At 36.5% G+C, this 17,109-nt stretch overlaps 1 protein-coding gene across 6 annotated transcripts in view; it reads right to left on the reverse strand.

Moving 5' to 3' along the window:
* The window catches only part of MYO6 (myosin VI), a 116,002-nt gene that overhangs the window by 17,020 nt on the left and 81,873 nt on the right, over positions 1-17,109 (reverse strand). For all 6 annotated transcript variants that reach the window (XM_064447775.1, XM_064447777.1, XM_064447772.1 and 3 more), the window contains 11 exons: positions 16,685-16,858; positions 13,011-13,049; positions 11,319-11,412; positions 9,182-9,312; positions 8,960-9,037; positions 7,972-8,101; positions 7,106-7,196; positions 5,898-6,048; positions 4,334-4,542; positions 3,877-3,955; positions 1,468-1,628 (listed from right to left, as the gene is read on the reverse strand). In XM_064447775.1, the coding sequence (XP_064303845.1) occupies positions 1,468-1,628; positions 3,877-3,955; positions 4,334-4,542; positions 5,898-6,048; positions 7,106-7,196; positions 7,972-8,101; positions 8,960-9,037; positions 9,182-9,312; positions 11,319-11,412; positions 13,011-13,049; positions 16,685-16,858 (1,337 nt within the window). The remainder of the gene's footprint in view (positions 1-1,467; positions 1,629-3,876; positions 3,956-4,333; positions 4,543-5,897; positions 6,049-7,105; positions 7,197-7,971; positions 8,102-8,959; positions 9,038-9,181; positions 9,313-11,318; positions 11,413-13,010; positions 13,050-16,684; positions 16,859-17,109) is intronic.

The raw sequence follows: 17,109 nt of genomic DNA on the forward strand, positions 1-17,109 counted from the left end.
AACACTAGAGCAACTTTGATGCAATATTTGAAGGTAAACCCAAAATTTAAACAGGGAAAGTATGAAAATCTCCAGATGCTGTCTGTGAAGCACTTGGACATCCAACTGAGCATGTGAAAGTCTTATCTGAGACAATATGACAGCTATTGTAACTGAGGGCAAAACCACAATAATTTTAGTGGAAGTGTCTAAAAAATCAGAATTGTACGTGACAAAAAAATTACCTAGCTATCTCATGGAGGCATACAGTTATTTTAAAAAGTATACCTCTAGATAAAATGTGAGTAGCAAAGAGGATACATCTGGGAGGACAGAATTCCACGGAAACACTTAGGATTTTCTTACACCCCCTTCTTTGAACGAGAAAATTCAAACTGAATGGACCAGTACTCACGAAGTCACGAATCGCATGATCATATTCATAGGTCCCTATAAGCGATTTGACCAACTACCACCACTTTTACTGGAACTTTATGCTGAATTCTCACCTAAACTTTTCCCAATATTGCCCTTTTCTTGATACAGAAACAGAAAGCCCAGAGCCCTAATTCACTTTTCATGGAACCATGACTGTTGAATCATATATTTATCTTGATCATATTTAAATGGGGTAGTCTGAAATCAGAGCTCTACAGAAAAAAAAAAAACCACCCAAACAAAAAAAACTACAAGTTGTTTTTCTCCTTTGAAGAACTACTCAAAGGCCACATTTTAAAGAGCTTTCTGTGAAAGAAAGCCACACAGAAAATACATCAAGTAATTACATGTACATTTGCTGGGTATAAAGCATTTGAGGCATCACCCTTTACACATGAGGAGATCTTGCTTTGCAGGCAATGTGGATCCATATACCAAAAGCCAAGCACTTCTTGTGACACATCAAAAAGTTCAAACAAAACAAAATGTTTAAGACAACATTTCATTTTCAAACCCATCTATGTTAAATATATTCATTCCACTTTAAAAAACTTATCAGTCAGGACACAGAAATAACTACTATGTCTGCATTCAAAGAGGACTTCTTGTTAAAAAAACCACACACAAATTCACACTATACTACTGGAACAATCAAGTACCTAAAAGGGTATGGGTTTTTACTACTTAATGCTTAAGAAATTCCAATCACTACTTTAAATGAGTCATAAAAATCGAAACTTGAAGTGGTTACCATCCTTGCCAGAACTCTAAAAGATAAAGCGAAGTACAGTTGTATTCACAAGCACCTACTAAATTATTGATGTAGCAAGAAGGAAAATGGACAGTCTTTATGAAAAAGCAATCTAACAAATTTCACAAGTTAATTTGAAAAATATTCCAATACATTGACTTAAAAGGTTCATTTAATTAATACAAAAATACATAAAATCCACAAAAGCATATTCTCAAAGGGATCAGGATAGGAAGAAGACGAAAAAAAAAAGGGGGGGGGGGGGGAGGAGAGAGAAATTTAACTACTTAACCCCATACCTTCGCAATCCTAAATCAAGCTGAGCCTCATCACTGATGAGTTCTGCCTCACTCTGGGCAATTCTCATTGCAAGTTCACGATCACGACGTTCCTGTTCAACAACTGCCTGGTGCTGTGTTTCCTCTTCTCGTTCTCTAGCTAGCTGAGCCTCAATTTCAGCCTGTTTTATGAAAACACACCTTTAACCTTATCCAATCTAAACCAAAATGCTACATAAGCACATTATTAGAAAACTATGCCAACTAGTATATTTATAGCTTTCAAAACATGCAAATTTTACAGAACGGAAAGAGCAACAGCATTAGTATTTAGTTTGACCCAAGAAAAATGAAACAGCTACAGATTACATCTTGGTTTACATACAGTTTATCAAACCATTATTGTCCACCACTTTTATTACTCTTTTCAAATTAAAGTGTCAATCAATTATTCCTTATTCAAAAAAAAAAAAAAAATCAAGCTTTTTGTTAATTACTATGAAAATTAGACTTCAAAAGTTTTTAGAATCATTAAAACTCAGATGATATAGAGCAATATGGTTACTCCTCCACAGCACTAACAAAATACTCCCTTGATGTTCTGCACCTGGCATTGTAGGACTTTGCAACAGGCACCGCTGTGCATACAGGTCTGTGGTTCATTTTGAAAAGGGATCAAGACGAGCACTGGAATCCTCTGTGGACCTGATCTGGCTTTGAATTTAAGCAAGTGCTAAAACTCTGACTTACTGCAATGCAGAAACTACCCAGATATACTATCTCTGCAGAGCAAAACTATAATTCCAGTCTATCACCATTATTTAACAAAGGGTCTTGCACACATAGTAAGTAAAATATGACCATCCAAATCATACTCTGAAAGTCACACATGTCAAGTCTTAGCAGTGCCTTTCCTGGTGCCCAAAAGCCAACAAAGGAGACAAAGTCACTTCCCACTCATCATCATGTATTTGCACCACTAAAGCAGTGCAGTAGGACCAGTGACTTTACCCTATAAGTACCATTTTAGATTAGCTGATAGTAACAACCACCAGGAGAGATAATGAGTAATTAACTATGTGCAGAAGAAAGAAATACCCTACTGGATTAGTATCTGCTTTGTATCCAAACACAGCATTTCTAAGTAAAAGAGTTAGATTCTGCATTGCAGATATCCACATCTCTGAAACCAAGAAACATCAATAAAGATAATTCCTAAGGATGCTCGCAGTGCTGGCAGACCAACTTTTTAAACCTTCTGGCAACAGTCCATCTTGGTTCCTCAGTGGACAAAGTTCAATCCATTTAAACTGCCCCTGAATGGAAACTTACCCTATGAATTTCTCACGAAACACTAGGCACATCTGCAATGGTCTCCAAGCAATGATTTAGAGACTAGCCAAATAGCAGCTTATTCTTTTTATGTTTAACTTCTGCAAGCTGGTAGTGCTTATTATTCTGATACAGGTGACAGACCAAGTAATACAGGAAAGATTCATTTTTCATCAAAGTCAGGCTATAATTTTTCCCTTTTTCTCTGTTAGTTCCAGTGACTTGTTTATCAGGAACACGAGCAAGATGATACAAAAAGAGTATGCAGAGGCAAGAAGGATAAGCAGGGCTAGGGTAATTCCAGGGCTAACAAGATACAGGAGAAAAATTCTGCTTCTGATTAATCATGGGCAGGGCTTAAAAGAGTTTATGAACATCAGTGACCGCTGCCCTGCACTTGCTACAACTGCCCCTACAGAGGAGCTTTTTCTCTTGGAGACTGAGCTCCCAGGTCACCCGAGTGATCTCCAAGGCAAGAGGAAAACAAGGGTATAGGGGCCAAACACACCTCAGAGAGAGAGTTCATGATGGGATCAGTAAGAAGTGTCAGGAATCAAGGGGGAGGGGGTGGAGGAGCAAGGTTTGAACCGTATTTATTTATTCTACATTAATGTAGTCAAAGGGGCTACTAGAGACACTCCTGTACCCTCTCATTATTACCAGTATTCTGAGAGTGTTTACAGTTAAGCTGGTACATGACACAGTCTGAGTCCAGATGTGACTTCTAGTAAAAGAGTGCCAAACTTGCCTGACATGGAACATCTGCAAAAACTTCAAAGGATAAACTAGGATTCTTCAGTGTTGTGTATTTTTAAAATAACTTTTAAAATTCTTTAAAAACACACCTCTAGTCAGAAGACCTGAACTTGCATGTGGACCAGAAATTGGTAACCTGTCTTGGGATGCCCTAATCATGATTTTCACCTTACATTTACTACTAAAGCAACACTGTTGAATGACTTTGAGATGCACATTTATAAAATGAAGCCGTTAGACTCAGTGGACAACCTAAGCTCTGAAAAAAAAAAAAAAAAAAAACAACCAAAAAAAACTCCCAAAAAACACCCAACAAAACCCCCCAAACAGCTAAAATATTACCTGAATACGCTTTTCTTCCTCTTCCCTCTTTTTCCTCTCTTCCTCTTCCTGTTTCCTCTTTGCCTCAATCTCAGATTTCCTATTACAAAAGAGGAGGAGGAAATGAAAACATGTTATCACGATGCAAATGAACAAGATGTATGAAAGTATCTTCCATAAAACTGTATGGTAATCCAGAAGTCAGTACAGTCCTGATGACAGGACACTACATGTAAAGTCAGGAAACTTTCCAAGTCCATCTGTATTTCCAGCTGCATCACAAAATTTCTTCCACGCTCTATTCTGACTACACTTACCTTATAAATTGCTGGAAAAGGAAATGTTTTAACACTACATAGCACACCAGGAGTAAAATCCAAGTGACTCTCTAAGCACAGGAGTACTAAAACCAACCTCATTAAAGTGCCTTTCCTATTTTTTTCCTCATTCTATAACCATCAATTTATTCAAGACTCACAGGCGTCTTTCCTCTTCTTCCTTTCTTCGTCGTTGTTCTTCCTCTTCACGTCTCTTTCTTTCTTTTTCCATTTCCTCCTGGATGCGTCGTAGCCTCTCTGCTTCCTCCTCTTGCTGTTTCTTCTTTTGCAATGCACTCAGAAGCTGCTCGGAGCTTCTAACTAGAGCGTCATATTCTGTCTGTATCTGTTCCCTAGTCATTATCGTGGTCTGTAAAATGAGATAATAAGAGGGGATTATACTCCTTTACCTTTGTACTTCACTTTTTAGAAAAATGTATATTGAAAAAATATTAAGTGCAACAAGAGCATTAAGCAGTAAAATTAAATTATATATACACTTCCGGGTGGGGGAGAAGCTTGACCACATCCTTCCCTTCCTTCATAAAATCCTGGGGATCCATTGCTCTCCTCTCATATAAAACCATAAAAAGTAATCACCATTTTATCATCACTGAAATTAAACATGACTTCTCTTTAAAACATGCCTTCATTTTTTAAACCTTGCAGTTTTAAGCAACAGAACTTAATTCTTACCATGCTAAGATGAAAACTAAGGACCTCCTATGTGTTCTTAGCTTCTATAGTGGTTATTTACAGCTCTGCCTTTTATGTCATAGCACAGAATAGTTTCTCTTACTATGTGTGCTAGCACTCAGAAAAAAATATTGGACCATGCTGTGACTAACTTCTTTTAAAAAGCTATTAGTAGCAAGTAACAGGTTGAAAATACTTCAAACAATAGCCTTTGCTATGTATGTTTTCAAACCTCATTGGTAGCTACAATTTCATTTCATTTTGCAATTCACATTGACGTATACTAATAAAACTGATACGGAGCATTTGCTGACCTTTTTGGAGGGTGTATCATCATGGTAATCATATCGTCTTATTTTTATTAGAAAAGAAAACTATAAGTTGACAGGTTAACTCTAGCATCTTTCCAACTGTGATTTTAAATAGAAAAATCTTAATATGGTACAGTAAGAAAGCTATAACATCACATGGAACAAAAATTGAACACATCAAATTTTTCCTAACGTTAATAAATCCCAGTGTGCTTTCATTCTGACGTGTGCTCTTGTGGTAAGAAACAGAGAACTATAGACCCTGAGGCATAATCAGCAAGCTGAATTCTCTGTCCTACCAACTCTGAAAAAAACTTGTAACTAGAACATAAATCTCTTCACTCTATGATAAATGCTTGTACATTTCAGCTCTGATTAGAACATTGCTAATATGCATTATTCCAATAATAAAAGCAACAAGCAAATTATTAGTGACACTTGTCTCTCAATATCAACACGCTTTTTTGCTTTAAATTCTCCATACCAGTTTTGAAACACAGATAATAATACCAAAGTTTAGGTGTATGCTCCCGGTTTCAAGATTCACTTCAGTTACATTCACAAATAATTTTAAACAGGATTTACCCAGTGCCGCTGAAAATTAAGACCTCTGTTAAAATGTCTTTCCTATTAAGAAAAATACATTGGACTTTTACTTTAGTTAAAGTTTTCAAAAGATTCCAGTAATAAGAAACTATTTCTCTGATTATTGCCATACCTTAATTTTGGTCATTGAAGCATCAATAGAATACTCCAGCTCCTTGACTTGCTTGCTTGTCTCCGCCTTCCCCTCCTTCAAAGCACTTACTACTTCATTAAATTTATCAAGTCTCTTCTTCAGCATACGCACTTTTATCAGGCCATCAATGCTGTCAATGTAAGACAACTTATTTTTATCTTGAGATGTTTTTACGAGGTCATTTTTTAAAGTATCACTGATCACTCACATTGAGGTAGATAGGGGAGACAAGATATGCCTTCTGATAACACTCACCCTCTTTTTTTGAAATTCCAACTTTATTACACAAAGTAACTAAGCAATGGAGCCTTTTGCAAACGATAATTAAAACTGGTTAGCAGACGGTGACTCAAAATGGAAAACGCATTTTTATTTTGAGGATTAATGTGAGGTTTGGATTTTTTTCAATAGCAAATCATTAGTATCCACTAGAGGATTTTGACTAGAGTGGATAAGGGTTGAGTTTTGCCCCTTAGCCAAAGAGCAATAACAGGACTGAATCAGATAAAACTTAACTATGCAGCAGGGAGCCCAGTTATTAAACCCCTCCCAGGGGCAGGTCGGGGGAAGTATGGGGAAAAAGAAGGGTCCAGGAAAACTTGGAGCTTTTCAGAGAACCACTACTGAAGGCCACACTTACAAGTTACAACTCTGCAGAGACAGTCTTCCTAGAAAGAAATCACTGAACTGAGATTCGGGAAAAAAAAACAATAAGTAGAAACTAAACCAAATCATTAAAGATGAGTACAGAAGAGCTTAAAAATATAGAGACATAGTCAGAAATGCCAAGGTACAAAATGAAACATAACTATCAAAGAATGTGAGAGAAAACATTTTGTAAGAACCTCACTATTAAAAAACAGAAAGTTGGATCTCTATCAAAGAGCAAAAAGGTGTTAGCAGAGCTTGATGATCTAAGTGGTTTTCCATCAGTATTCCATGCAGTCAGATTCCACTGAAGGATTCTATGAACAAAGAGCTAAACAAACATCTGTTAGGAAAGGTTCAGATTTACTCTATTCATCCTTGGGAAAGAGAGAAGGAACATGGCACCTTTCAAAGTCTCTTCCAGTCATACTTAGCATTATCCTATGCCTTCAGATATATTTAGTTAAGCATAATAAATCTCCTCTTTACAATCACAATATTAAAAATCCATTTTCTTCAACCAAGGAATATCCTCTTACCGTGGTTTGTGCTTTCTCTTGCAAAGCCACATACGAACAGTCTTTTGTATCTTAATGCAGGCACTGGCTCGATATTTTATCTTATTTTTCACTGTAAACACACAGAAGATAACGAGTCTCAATGGTTTACACAATTTAACACAACTCCTGTATTACTCACACACTTGATGGCTCAAAACTGTATGTAGACTAAGTGTGCTTGAGAGCTAGGTCTATACTGGAACCACAACGCTTAAGGCACAGCAGGCAACAGAATTCACAATCCTGAGCCAGGCACAGAGGCTCCCACCAAAACAAACAGAAAGAATTAAGTGTGTGCACACTCACAATAGTGCCACACTATCCATAGTGATAGGCACTAATTGCCTTTCAGCAGTAATTGCCGGAGTGGAGATGCTTGCCTCGTAATTCATGTCAGTGCTTTCAAACGCAGAGTTTCTGTCCAGAAGTGACAACCTCTGTCTGTGCAAACACTTCCCAGAACAAAAATGACTATGTTGTCAGCTGAGAGTTGAACTCCTGTTCTTTCCTGCTGATGTAGAAGTCTCTTCCCCGCAAGACCTGTGATTTCTAGTGATAATTGTGTCTGTGCAAGTGTTTACCCAGGCTTCAGTAAGCACCCAGACTGGACACGGGAGATTGGTGGTGGGCTGTATGTACCACTTCTAAAACCCTCTGCTCTAAGCCCCCCTATATGTGCCTAACATAAAGCATAAAGAAATCTCACCATCCTTGAAAGCAATTACTCAGACTTTAGTATGTAACCATGTTACCATACACGTCCTTAGCCACATTTCAAGGTGATAACAATTGCTTTGCTATATTTTTAACAATTATTTTGATTTAATAAAACATAAAATACATACATTTAATCACTGAGAGAGAACACCATTGAACTTTTTTCCAACGACTGCAGATAAGCCAGCGATTCACTCGTTTAACTAGCTCTGCTAAATGGTCCGGATCAGACTTCATTATCTGATCAAACTCTGCAAACTACACACACACAAAAAAAAAAACCACAAAAAACAAACAAACAAAAAAAACACAATACCACACCACACACGAGAGGAACACAGAGTGTTAGATATTATTTAAGACCATGTGGAGTTAAAAAGGTAAAATAGGCTTTCAATTAATTCAAGTGAGTAGGCACGTCTAGCATCACTTCATTCTTTAATGATAACAGAAATTAATTTATTGCCAAAATTTTAAAAAATTGTTTCTCTACATCCTGAACACTTACTCTGGCCTTCTACAACTTCAAGTCACCTCTAATTTTATATCTGGGAAAAAATAAAGCCCTAAAAGCACTTCTCAATTTTTAACCTTCTTATAAGAGTCCAACTAAAGGGCAACCTTCTCTGAAAATCCTGCAGTTCTGCTTCTTGGTAATTATGACAGTAGGAACATTTCTTCTGGGACTACAATAATTTTGCTTTCTAGGCACAACAGCTCCCTAGTTCATCTCCTTTCTCTGCACAGCAGCACAATGCTCAGAATCACAGATTTCAGCTATAAATAGATTTTACTAGAGAATATTTTTCCTTTGCTCTGCCTTGCTCTTTTTAATGGTCAACAGAAGACTTAATTGACTGGTAGAACACCTGGGAGTATAAACATTGCATTAGGGATACAGCAGCATTAGGAACAAGACTATGAAACCAATTATATTAGTTATTATATATTTTTTCCATAGAAAATGAACAGTATTTGAAAAAAAAAAAACAACTGGGCAACCTTATTTAAGTTGGCCACACTTTACTAGTGTGTTGAAAAATGTCACCTTCAGAGGCCCCTTCCAACCAAAATTACTTTAAGTTTCACATTCATTAACTCAAAGAGAAACGTTACCTTGCCAGGTCTAAAAAACACCTTGGTTAACCCAAATTTGTAATCATTTTCATTCAGTCCCAAGGCTTTAAATAGTGCCTGAAACACAGAAAACAGAGTTATATTCTGCCTCCTTCAAAAAAAAAAAAACAAAAAACAAAAGAGGTCAAAAAACCACAAAAAACCACCCCCACAATACATTCGCTGTCCTGAACGATGTAGAAGAATTATTTTCTTTCTTACCTTACAAAAGAGCCTAGGATCCAGTCGAACCAATTTTTCAGGCAAGTATTTCTTGTACATATTATAGAGTTCATGAAAGGAAGCTCGCGAAGGGAAACCACCTTGCATCAAGTCCAGAACAGACACCATCCCTAGATTCATAGAAACACATGGGCAAAAGTTGATATCAGTAAAATGCAAACGAAGCAGTGATTTTTATGATAACCAGTAGTTTATGACATAAGCCTCAACAACACTGTTCAGAGACTAAGCCACAAAGTTCAGCTGGGACTTGATCCAGTCTCTAACATTACTTCATCATGTGATCATTCACAAAAAGTTAATATTGAAACAGCCAATCATGCAGTGGAATTTTTTCCTAATATTTCTTCTAAATATTTTTTTTTTAGTGGACTTGACATTTTAATTTTTAAAGAGAGAAAAAAACCAAAACCCCCAATCAAATCAAACCAAACAATGCCCAGGCAGGCTTTTATTTTCATCGTGTCAATGATATTTGTGAAATGTGGTACAGATGAGCATCAAATACATATGCAGTGCTAGAACATTTAGTGTATTTGCACTGCTAGGTATAAGCTGCTAAGATGTAATTTTAACATCCCAAATACTGTTGTTACGTTTTGTCTGCAACTAGGACATCAGTAAAGCACAGACACAGTCGGTAAACGGTTCAGATTACTTCATGCAGCACAGGCCGTACCTGTTTTTGCTCACTGCTTTACATAACCCTATCAACAAATTCTGCATATAAGTTTTTAAGTTAGCCCTTAACTTATGGTTGCTGTCTTTAAACTTAATCTTTTGCATATTTGCTTTCAATGGAAATTTGAATTGTTTACACTAAGTCTTTCTTTTTCAATAAAGATTTTACAGCGTTACATCTTGCTTTTTTAACGTCACATATTATAACTTTGTTTTACTAGATTAAGCTTCATTTACCATTGCTAAAGTAAGCACGTATGGAAAAGCGTACAGACTACTGTAAAACACTGCAATTACTGGCGGGGACAGGGGGAGTTAGTTTGTTATTTTTTCCTGACATGCCAAGTGCTGTTAACCTGAAGGAAACTACTGCTAATGATGTTAATGGCATTCTAATTGCTGAAAAGTTGTTAAGCATTTGTGACGATAACATGAGATGTTAAACGTGGACTTGTCAAACATCAGCTGCAGAACCTGGAAGTATCTTGACTTCAAAAAGAGAAAAAATGAAGCACAAGCTACTGGAAGTACAACAATACAGAAAAGGGAAAAAAAAACCAAATATCGAAGTACTTTGATGAACACCCTATTGAACCACATTACTAGCTCTCTACTTCCCAAGCAAGCAGTTCCTTCCCCGTTCAGTGGGGCATGAGTTATGAATATGGTAATATTCATTCTTTAAAATAAAGCTTTAAAATTGGAAAGCACCTAGCATTTCAAGAATAATGAAAATGCAGCATCGCAATCTAGAGTACATAAAGCAACAGGAAAGACTATGCTGAAGTGGCCTTGTTGGAAGTTCAGCTCCAAATCAAATTAACAGTGGCATAAAGAAATTTTGAAAAAGTAAAACAAGATGATTCAACTCTACCATAGTATCTATAAAATCAAAGAAAACAAGTGTGTTTCAATTATCAGATATCTCAGCTAATACTGACTGCCTCTAAATGCACACAGGATTTTCTAACACTTCAATTGCCACAGTAATTTAAAGGAATTCTATTCTTCTGGACCAAACTGCTGCCCTATTAACATTGTGGGCAATACAGAGAGATGGGATTCAGCTCCAGGTCAGGAAGTCTAAATTTACGTATCAATATATGGCTACATGGCTTCTTACATATGTGCCGGGTGTCTGAACTCTCATCATAATCAATGGAAAAACTGTCAATGGAAGTTACATCAACTCTTCTTGCAAAGAAGAGACCTTATGGCTGTTAAGATCAATTATTTCTAAGGTTCTATTCATGAAAATGAGCGCTGAGTTACTAAGAATTTAAACAACTGTTCATAAGGCATAAATAAGCTACCTTCTAGAAAGGAACAGTTCAAGCAAGGAACTATTGCTTCTATCTCACATATTTCAAATTTAGGTCAATCTATAATGCCCAAAGTAATAAGCAGAGGGAAAAGTAGCAGAGGCATACATTACCTGAACATTGAAGCTGAGAGAGGATCTGTCCTCCTTCAAAATGGTGATTTGTCATCTTCAAATTAGGTTTGATACAGCGAATAAAGCTAGACCCCTATTACCAAAAGAAGTTGTTAACAGACTCTACTCATTTTTAAAGCTGGAGTAAAAGTTAGGCCTCTAAGAATCGGGGTGGGGGGGAGGAAGGAAGGGGAGATAAAATAATAGTATTGTAAAAGAAAAACACTGACATTCTTTTTCTCTCATATCAGTTTTGCACTCCAGTCTTGGTCTTGATGTAACTGATCTCAATGCTCAAGCTATTAACTGAATCTTAAACTTCTGAGTTTTTGGTTAACTGTTCTTCTTAACATTAGTACAATCTAATCATGATTTAACGGTCTAGATTCTACTACCCTCATTATCTTCTACAGTCACATCACCTAAATGCCTCAGTCCTCCACAGTTCACATCAGTGAACATGCTATCAGCCTCTCAGCATTGGAATCATGCCAGATGAACTTCATCTTCCTTTCCTCTTTTACTTTTGGCTCATGGCTTCACTCTCCGTTCCCCCACGTTGTTCCAGTCTGCTTATCTTATTCTTATCACCACGTGTGCTATCTCTGCCATTTTACCCACTGCGTTCTCTGATTATTTCACATTCATTAAGGGTGACATTTTTGCAAAACACCATCCAATTATTCAGTTTCTCCTGTAACAGGTGGTTGCTAATGATAACCTACCTTATATACTAAAACAAAATTGAGACTGAGAAAACATAGTACTACTCCTGATTTGCAGTGTCTTCTCTCTCTCTCTCTCAGCTGAGAGTGCACCTGCTAAGGGAGCTCTAGATTAACAATAAATCCTCACTCATGGGTTGGCTAAACTGTGGGTACAGCAAGCCTGGCCACATACTTTTTCCCTGGACAGGGTCTTGGTTCCAGAGTGTTCGGTGTGAAAGAGATCATCTTTCTTTCAGACCAGCCTCATGAGTACAGTAAAATCTTAATGTTCGGGCACTCCAGCACCTGTCCCATTTTTTTCCCAGGTTTTTCCACCTTTTTCTTTTTCTGACAGAGCATAACCCCATATCTGGAATAGGCTAGAACATGCGGTCAAGAGAAACAAGAACGTGTTCCTACAGCTACAAGTTCTAAAAAAAAAAAAAGGTACGTTGAACTACTTGGGAGAATTCCAAAAAGTATCAAATTACATCAGCTAAATTAGCAAATACTCATTAGGGGAATCAGGTTCTTTGACCATCTGTGCATTTATAGTACATCACAAAAGTGAAATGAAACACACTATTTTTTAATGGCTTTACGGAATCTGAAAACAGTAATCAATAATAAATTATCATCTGCCTTACTCCTAAATAACAACTCTAAATCTTCTGCAAATTAGTCATCAGTAATAACCAGTGAATGGATGGAAGTGAAAGTGACTAAAAACAAGACTGCAGCCCAGACAGATTTCATAGTGTTTACTCAAATTGTGTAATTTTCATTCTACAACAACTTTTTTAAAGGTGGTAGGTTTTTTTCAAGTAACTCAATAACCATCACCTGCACAGCACGACATTTCAAAAGTGCCATATAACTGCAAACTCTAAAGCAATTACTTATCACATTTATTGTAAGCCATATTGTTCAGATAACTATGACTTATATCAGAAAATTATTGAACCTGGATCTGTAATATACTTACAGTACTGCGAAGCTTTTCAAGAAGCAAATTTAACTGAGTCTGTAAAAGAAAACAGGTATTTCAAGAGTCCTGCCACAACTACAGAAATATACACACAGAATGGTGGCATAGCATTACTGCATGCACGTTTATTGTTAGTAAATCAGACAGAATTGATAAATCAAATGTTCACAAATTTTAACAGACAAAATCATGCAAGTGTGCATGAATGGTCCTGAGAAAATTGCTTGTGTTTAATTGTACAATAATACTGTATGAACTAGTTACTTACTAAAACATAGTTATCAAAAAAAGTGAAAGCCCATTTGGATAAATAAATAATGCCTGTGTAATAAAATTATAAAGAAAATTAGACCGATCAGCAATAATTAAAAAATACACTGAAAATTTGTGAAAGCCCAAATTTGTTCTATAACAAGCATACATTTATATTTTAAATAATTAAGACAAAAAACAGATATGCGCAAGGTTTTCTCAATCTTTTTAAAGCTATATCAACATTTAGGTGAATGAACCTGCACAGCTTATTTTTAATTCTGAACTTCCAGGTTTTTTAATTCTCTGTTGATAACAATAGACTATAATTTTAAAATTACATTTACTGAGGCTGGATTTAAACATACTGTGATGAGGAAAGACCAGAGTCCTATGATTATCTGGGGGCAAGTGTAAAGGACCACCAGAGACTTAAGGTTATGAGGGAGAATAAGTTACAGTTGCTATTGAATTTAATTGGTAGGGACTTAATATATTTCAGAACCACATCAGGAAAACAGCTGTACTTTTGACAGATGTGTCTGGTTTACCACATAGGCTGGCACAGGAGTAATCTTTCTAGTTTACTAGCAAGCATTAAGTACACAGACTGAAGTAAGACAAAATTTTCTATGTCCTAACATATACCTCATTTTCTCTACTGGAACCACAATTGAAAGGATCTAACTTTTGACTGATTTTTTTTAAACTGGATCTTTCCATTACCTCAAATACAAGAAACTAGATTTGCATGGGCAACGTGTGTCACCTACAGCTGCCAGTCATCCTTCCGGTGGATAAAATTGGTTCGGGTTTTTTTTAACTTATCATGGATATGGTTAGAAAGAGAGAAGGAGTGCCAGAAGAGCCATGACAAACACTAATAACCTCCTGCTCAGTTCTCACTTACATGTACTCTTTACATCTCTACTTGAGTATAATCTTTATGTTTTCTTAAGTTTGAAAAGCTTAATTTTGGAAGGGACAGCCTAATTTCCATCAACAAAATACATTTCTGCTAGAGGAAAAATACCCCCTTCCTTATACTCTGTGATTTGTCAAGAAATAAGCCAAAGCCATTCTCAGGTAAATTCCACTAATGAAATGATCATATGAATAAAACATATTGCTAAAACTACTGCTCTTTACATTATCACGATTTAATCCATCATTACTGTAGTAAGGTAAAATCATCCCAAAGGTTCTGGAGTAGATATGATGAATTAATTAATCATTATTTCCTCAACTGATAAATGAGAATTAATTTTAATTAATTATAAGGAAGGGACGTGTGAAGGATTTCATAAAAAGATGTCTCTGCAACATCATCTAATAATTGATGTAATTAGAAGAACCTGAGACTGACTTACATATTGACACACTAAGAATTCTTAGAGAGATCAAATTTCTGCTAAGATAATAGAACTTATTTTGATGTAATCTGAAGTGACATTTTCAAGGCTATTAGTGTTCATCTGGGAAGGTAACACTAAATGAATTACTGAAAGTAACACATACATTCAAAATGCCATGAAACTTGAAAACATTGAAAAAATTAGAGATTGATGGGCCAGATCCAAAGAGGACTTTAGTCACATTCTAGGTGCAGAGGTGAACACCGAAGTCCAAAAGGAAATCCAAAAAGTTCCCCACTCAATTGCTGCTTAACTTAAAAAATGCCCCCATTTTTACTTCAGCCCTCCTTGGACAATGGGTATCATTCACATGTCCACAGCTATTGGATATGGGGTGCTAAATCCAAGAGGAATTGAACACCCAGATGGAAGAAAGAACCCACAGTTGGTTTCATTTTGAAAGTACAGTTATAAAAAACAATGGATCCTACAGCAGACTCATGGTTACAGGGTTTGCTCAGGACATGACGTATCTGTATGTAATTCCATTTTTCAGTCTGCCTTCTGATCATGATTTTGATATTAAACTAATTGCTACAGTTTAATTCTACAACCACTATATAAGGAGGAGGAAATAATCATCAAAGCAAAACTCAAGAGAGCAGGCTGCCCAATTCCCAGTTAAATACCGAAACCACTACCTTACAAGTCAGGCTCTGTCTCCTACTCTTCCTGGCCCCATCAAAATTTTATTTCTGGCTACATAGCAACCCACCTCCAGAAGGGTATAAGGAGAACCCCCTTTGTCAGAATGACTAATAACTAGGTGCTATGGGAAACACAGTAGCCATTAAACACTGAATACAGTACAGAACTGAAGCAGAACACTGTTGCTTCAAAAAGCAAGCATTGCTACCATATCCTTCTTGTTTCAATCCCTGCATTTTTAGAGAACCGTTCTCAACACTAGCCACAAGATAAGATTATACAAGAAGGACTTCATCTTGCAGTCCTGATTCAACACTTAACCTTGACATGGAGGAGAAATAAAGAAAAACTCTTCTGCTATTGGCAGTGCTCCACTCTGCAAGAAGGTTTTTGGATTGTCTAAGATACTTGCTTTCCCCAGGGACTACACAAGGAGTCTAGTTAGGAGCATGACATGGGGTTTTATGTGCCCTAGGTAAGGTAGCATTCCAAAAACATTGTGGCACTTGACTTGAAGGCATACAAATCCTTGATTGGATCTGGCCCAGATGTGTTGAGAAGAGCTCTTGCTGAAATTGCAGCAGCTCTACCAACAGTGAATCCATGAGATTGAAAAATTTACCTGCAGCTCACAGCTGTGCCTGCTTTTCATCTCTTAATTCCCCTATAGATCTCTTTCTAGCCATCCTGAGCTGGAATAGTCCAGCTAAAATAAAACTGCTGAATGAAAAAAGGATGCAGAAAACATTTGGAGAAGACAAGGTTTGAAGGTCAGCTTTACAAAAAGCAGAAGAAAGGAGAAAATGAGGAGAAGCATCAGATTCAGGTATTGAGAAAGGAAACATTCAGCACAATCAACATCTTTCTGTGAAAGCCATGACTATCTTTATATTTTAGAAGAGGAGAAACAGTGGTTAGGTTAGGTACTGATTTTGAGAATGGCAAACTGTAGTCAACTGATACATCTTCTAGAATGCACACTTAAGATAGGAAAGAAGAACACCTTTTGTCACATTTAGAATCCCTTAAAGTCCACAGAATCCAAATTTAGATCAAGTCTTTAAACCTTCTGAATAGAGACTTCCATGTGACTTGGCAAAATTCTGACTTAAAAATTACTATATAATCTCTGTAAGCGCTGTTACAAAACAGCTTTTTGACAGAAAAGCATAGCACATAGCTTGAATATACTGGTTTCTTATAATTCGATAGAAAAAAATGTTTATTTAACAATATTTTCTTCATATGAATCTCAAGTTATTGCTAGTTCTCCCAACCTTAGGTTCTACTTATTTCAGGTAACTTAGAAGTGACATATGTTACAAGAAGATAGGATTCTTTGCTATATTATGTTACCTTGAATTTGTTTCCCACGCTGATGAAACTAAGTTTCCCGGCTTTTTGTTTGGGATCCTTGTTGTTGTTAGCGTTAGATTCAAACAGCTGCCGAACAAACTTGTCCTTGGATTCACATATAAGAGATTCAAGGGACATGTGCAAAGCATCATTGTTTTTTTCCACAAATTGCATCTGAAAAGACAGCCCAAAAAATAATAGAACATTTGCTTCACTGCCGAAGTTACTTAAGTCTTAAAGAAAATTGAAGAAAACAATGTTATATACTTAATTCACAAATCAGCAAGAATATGTGGGGTAAATATTCAAACAACTTTCCAACTGGACACATAAAACCCTAATGTCAGCAAGAAAAGATATTCTTAAATTTGAGGGATGTTGGAATCGTGAAACCCAAGGTATAGTGCCTTTTAAGAGTTCAGCTG

Source organism: Phalacrocorax carbo, chromosome 3 (assembly GCF_963921805.1).
Source record: "Phalacrocorax carbo chromosome 3, bPhaCar2.1, whole genome shotgun sequence".
In the NCBI taxonomy this organism is placed as follows: domain Eukaryota; kingdom Metazoa; phylum Chordata; class Aves; order Suliformes; family Phalacrocoracidae; genus Phalacrocorax; species Phalacrocorax carbo.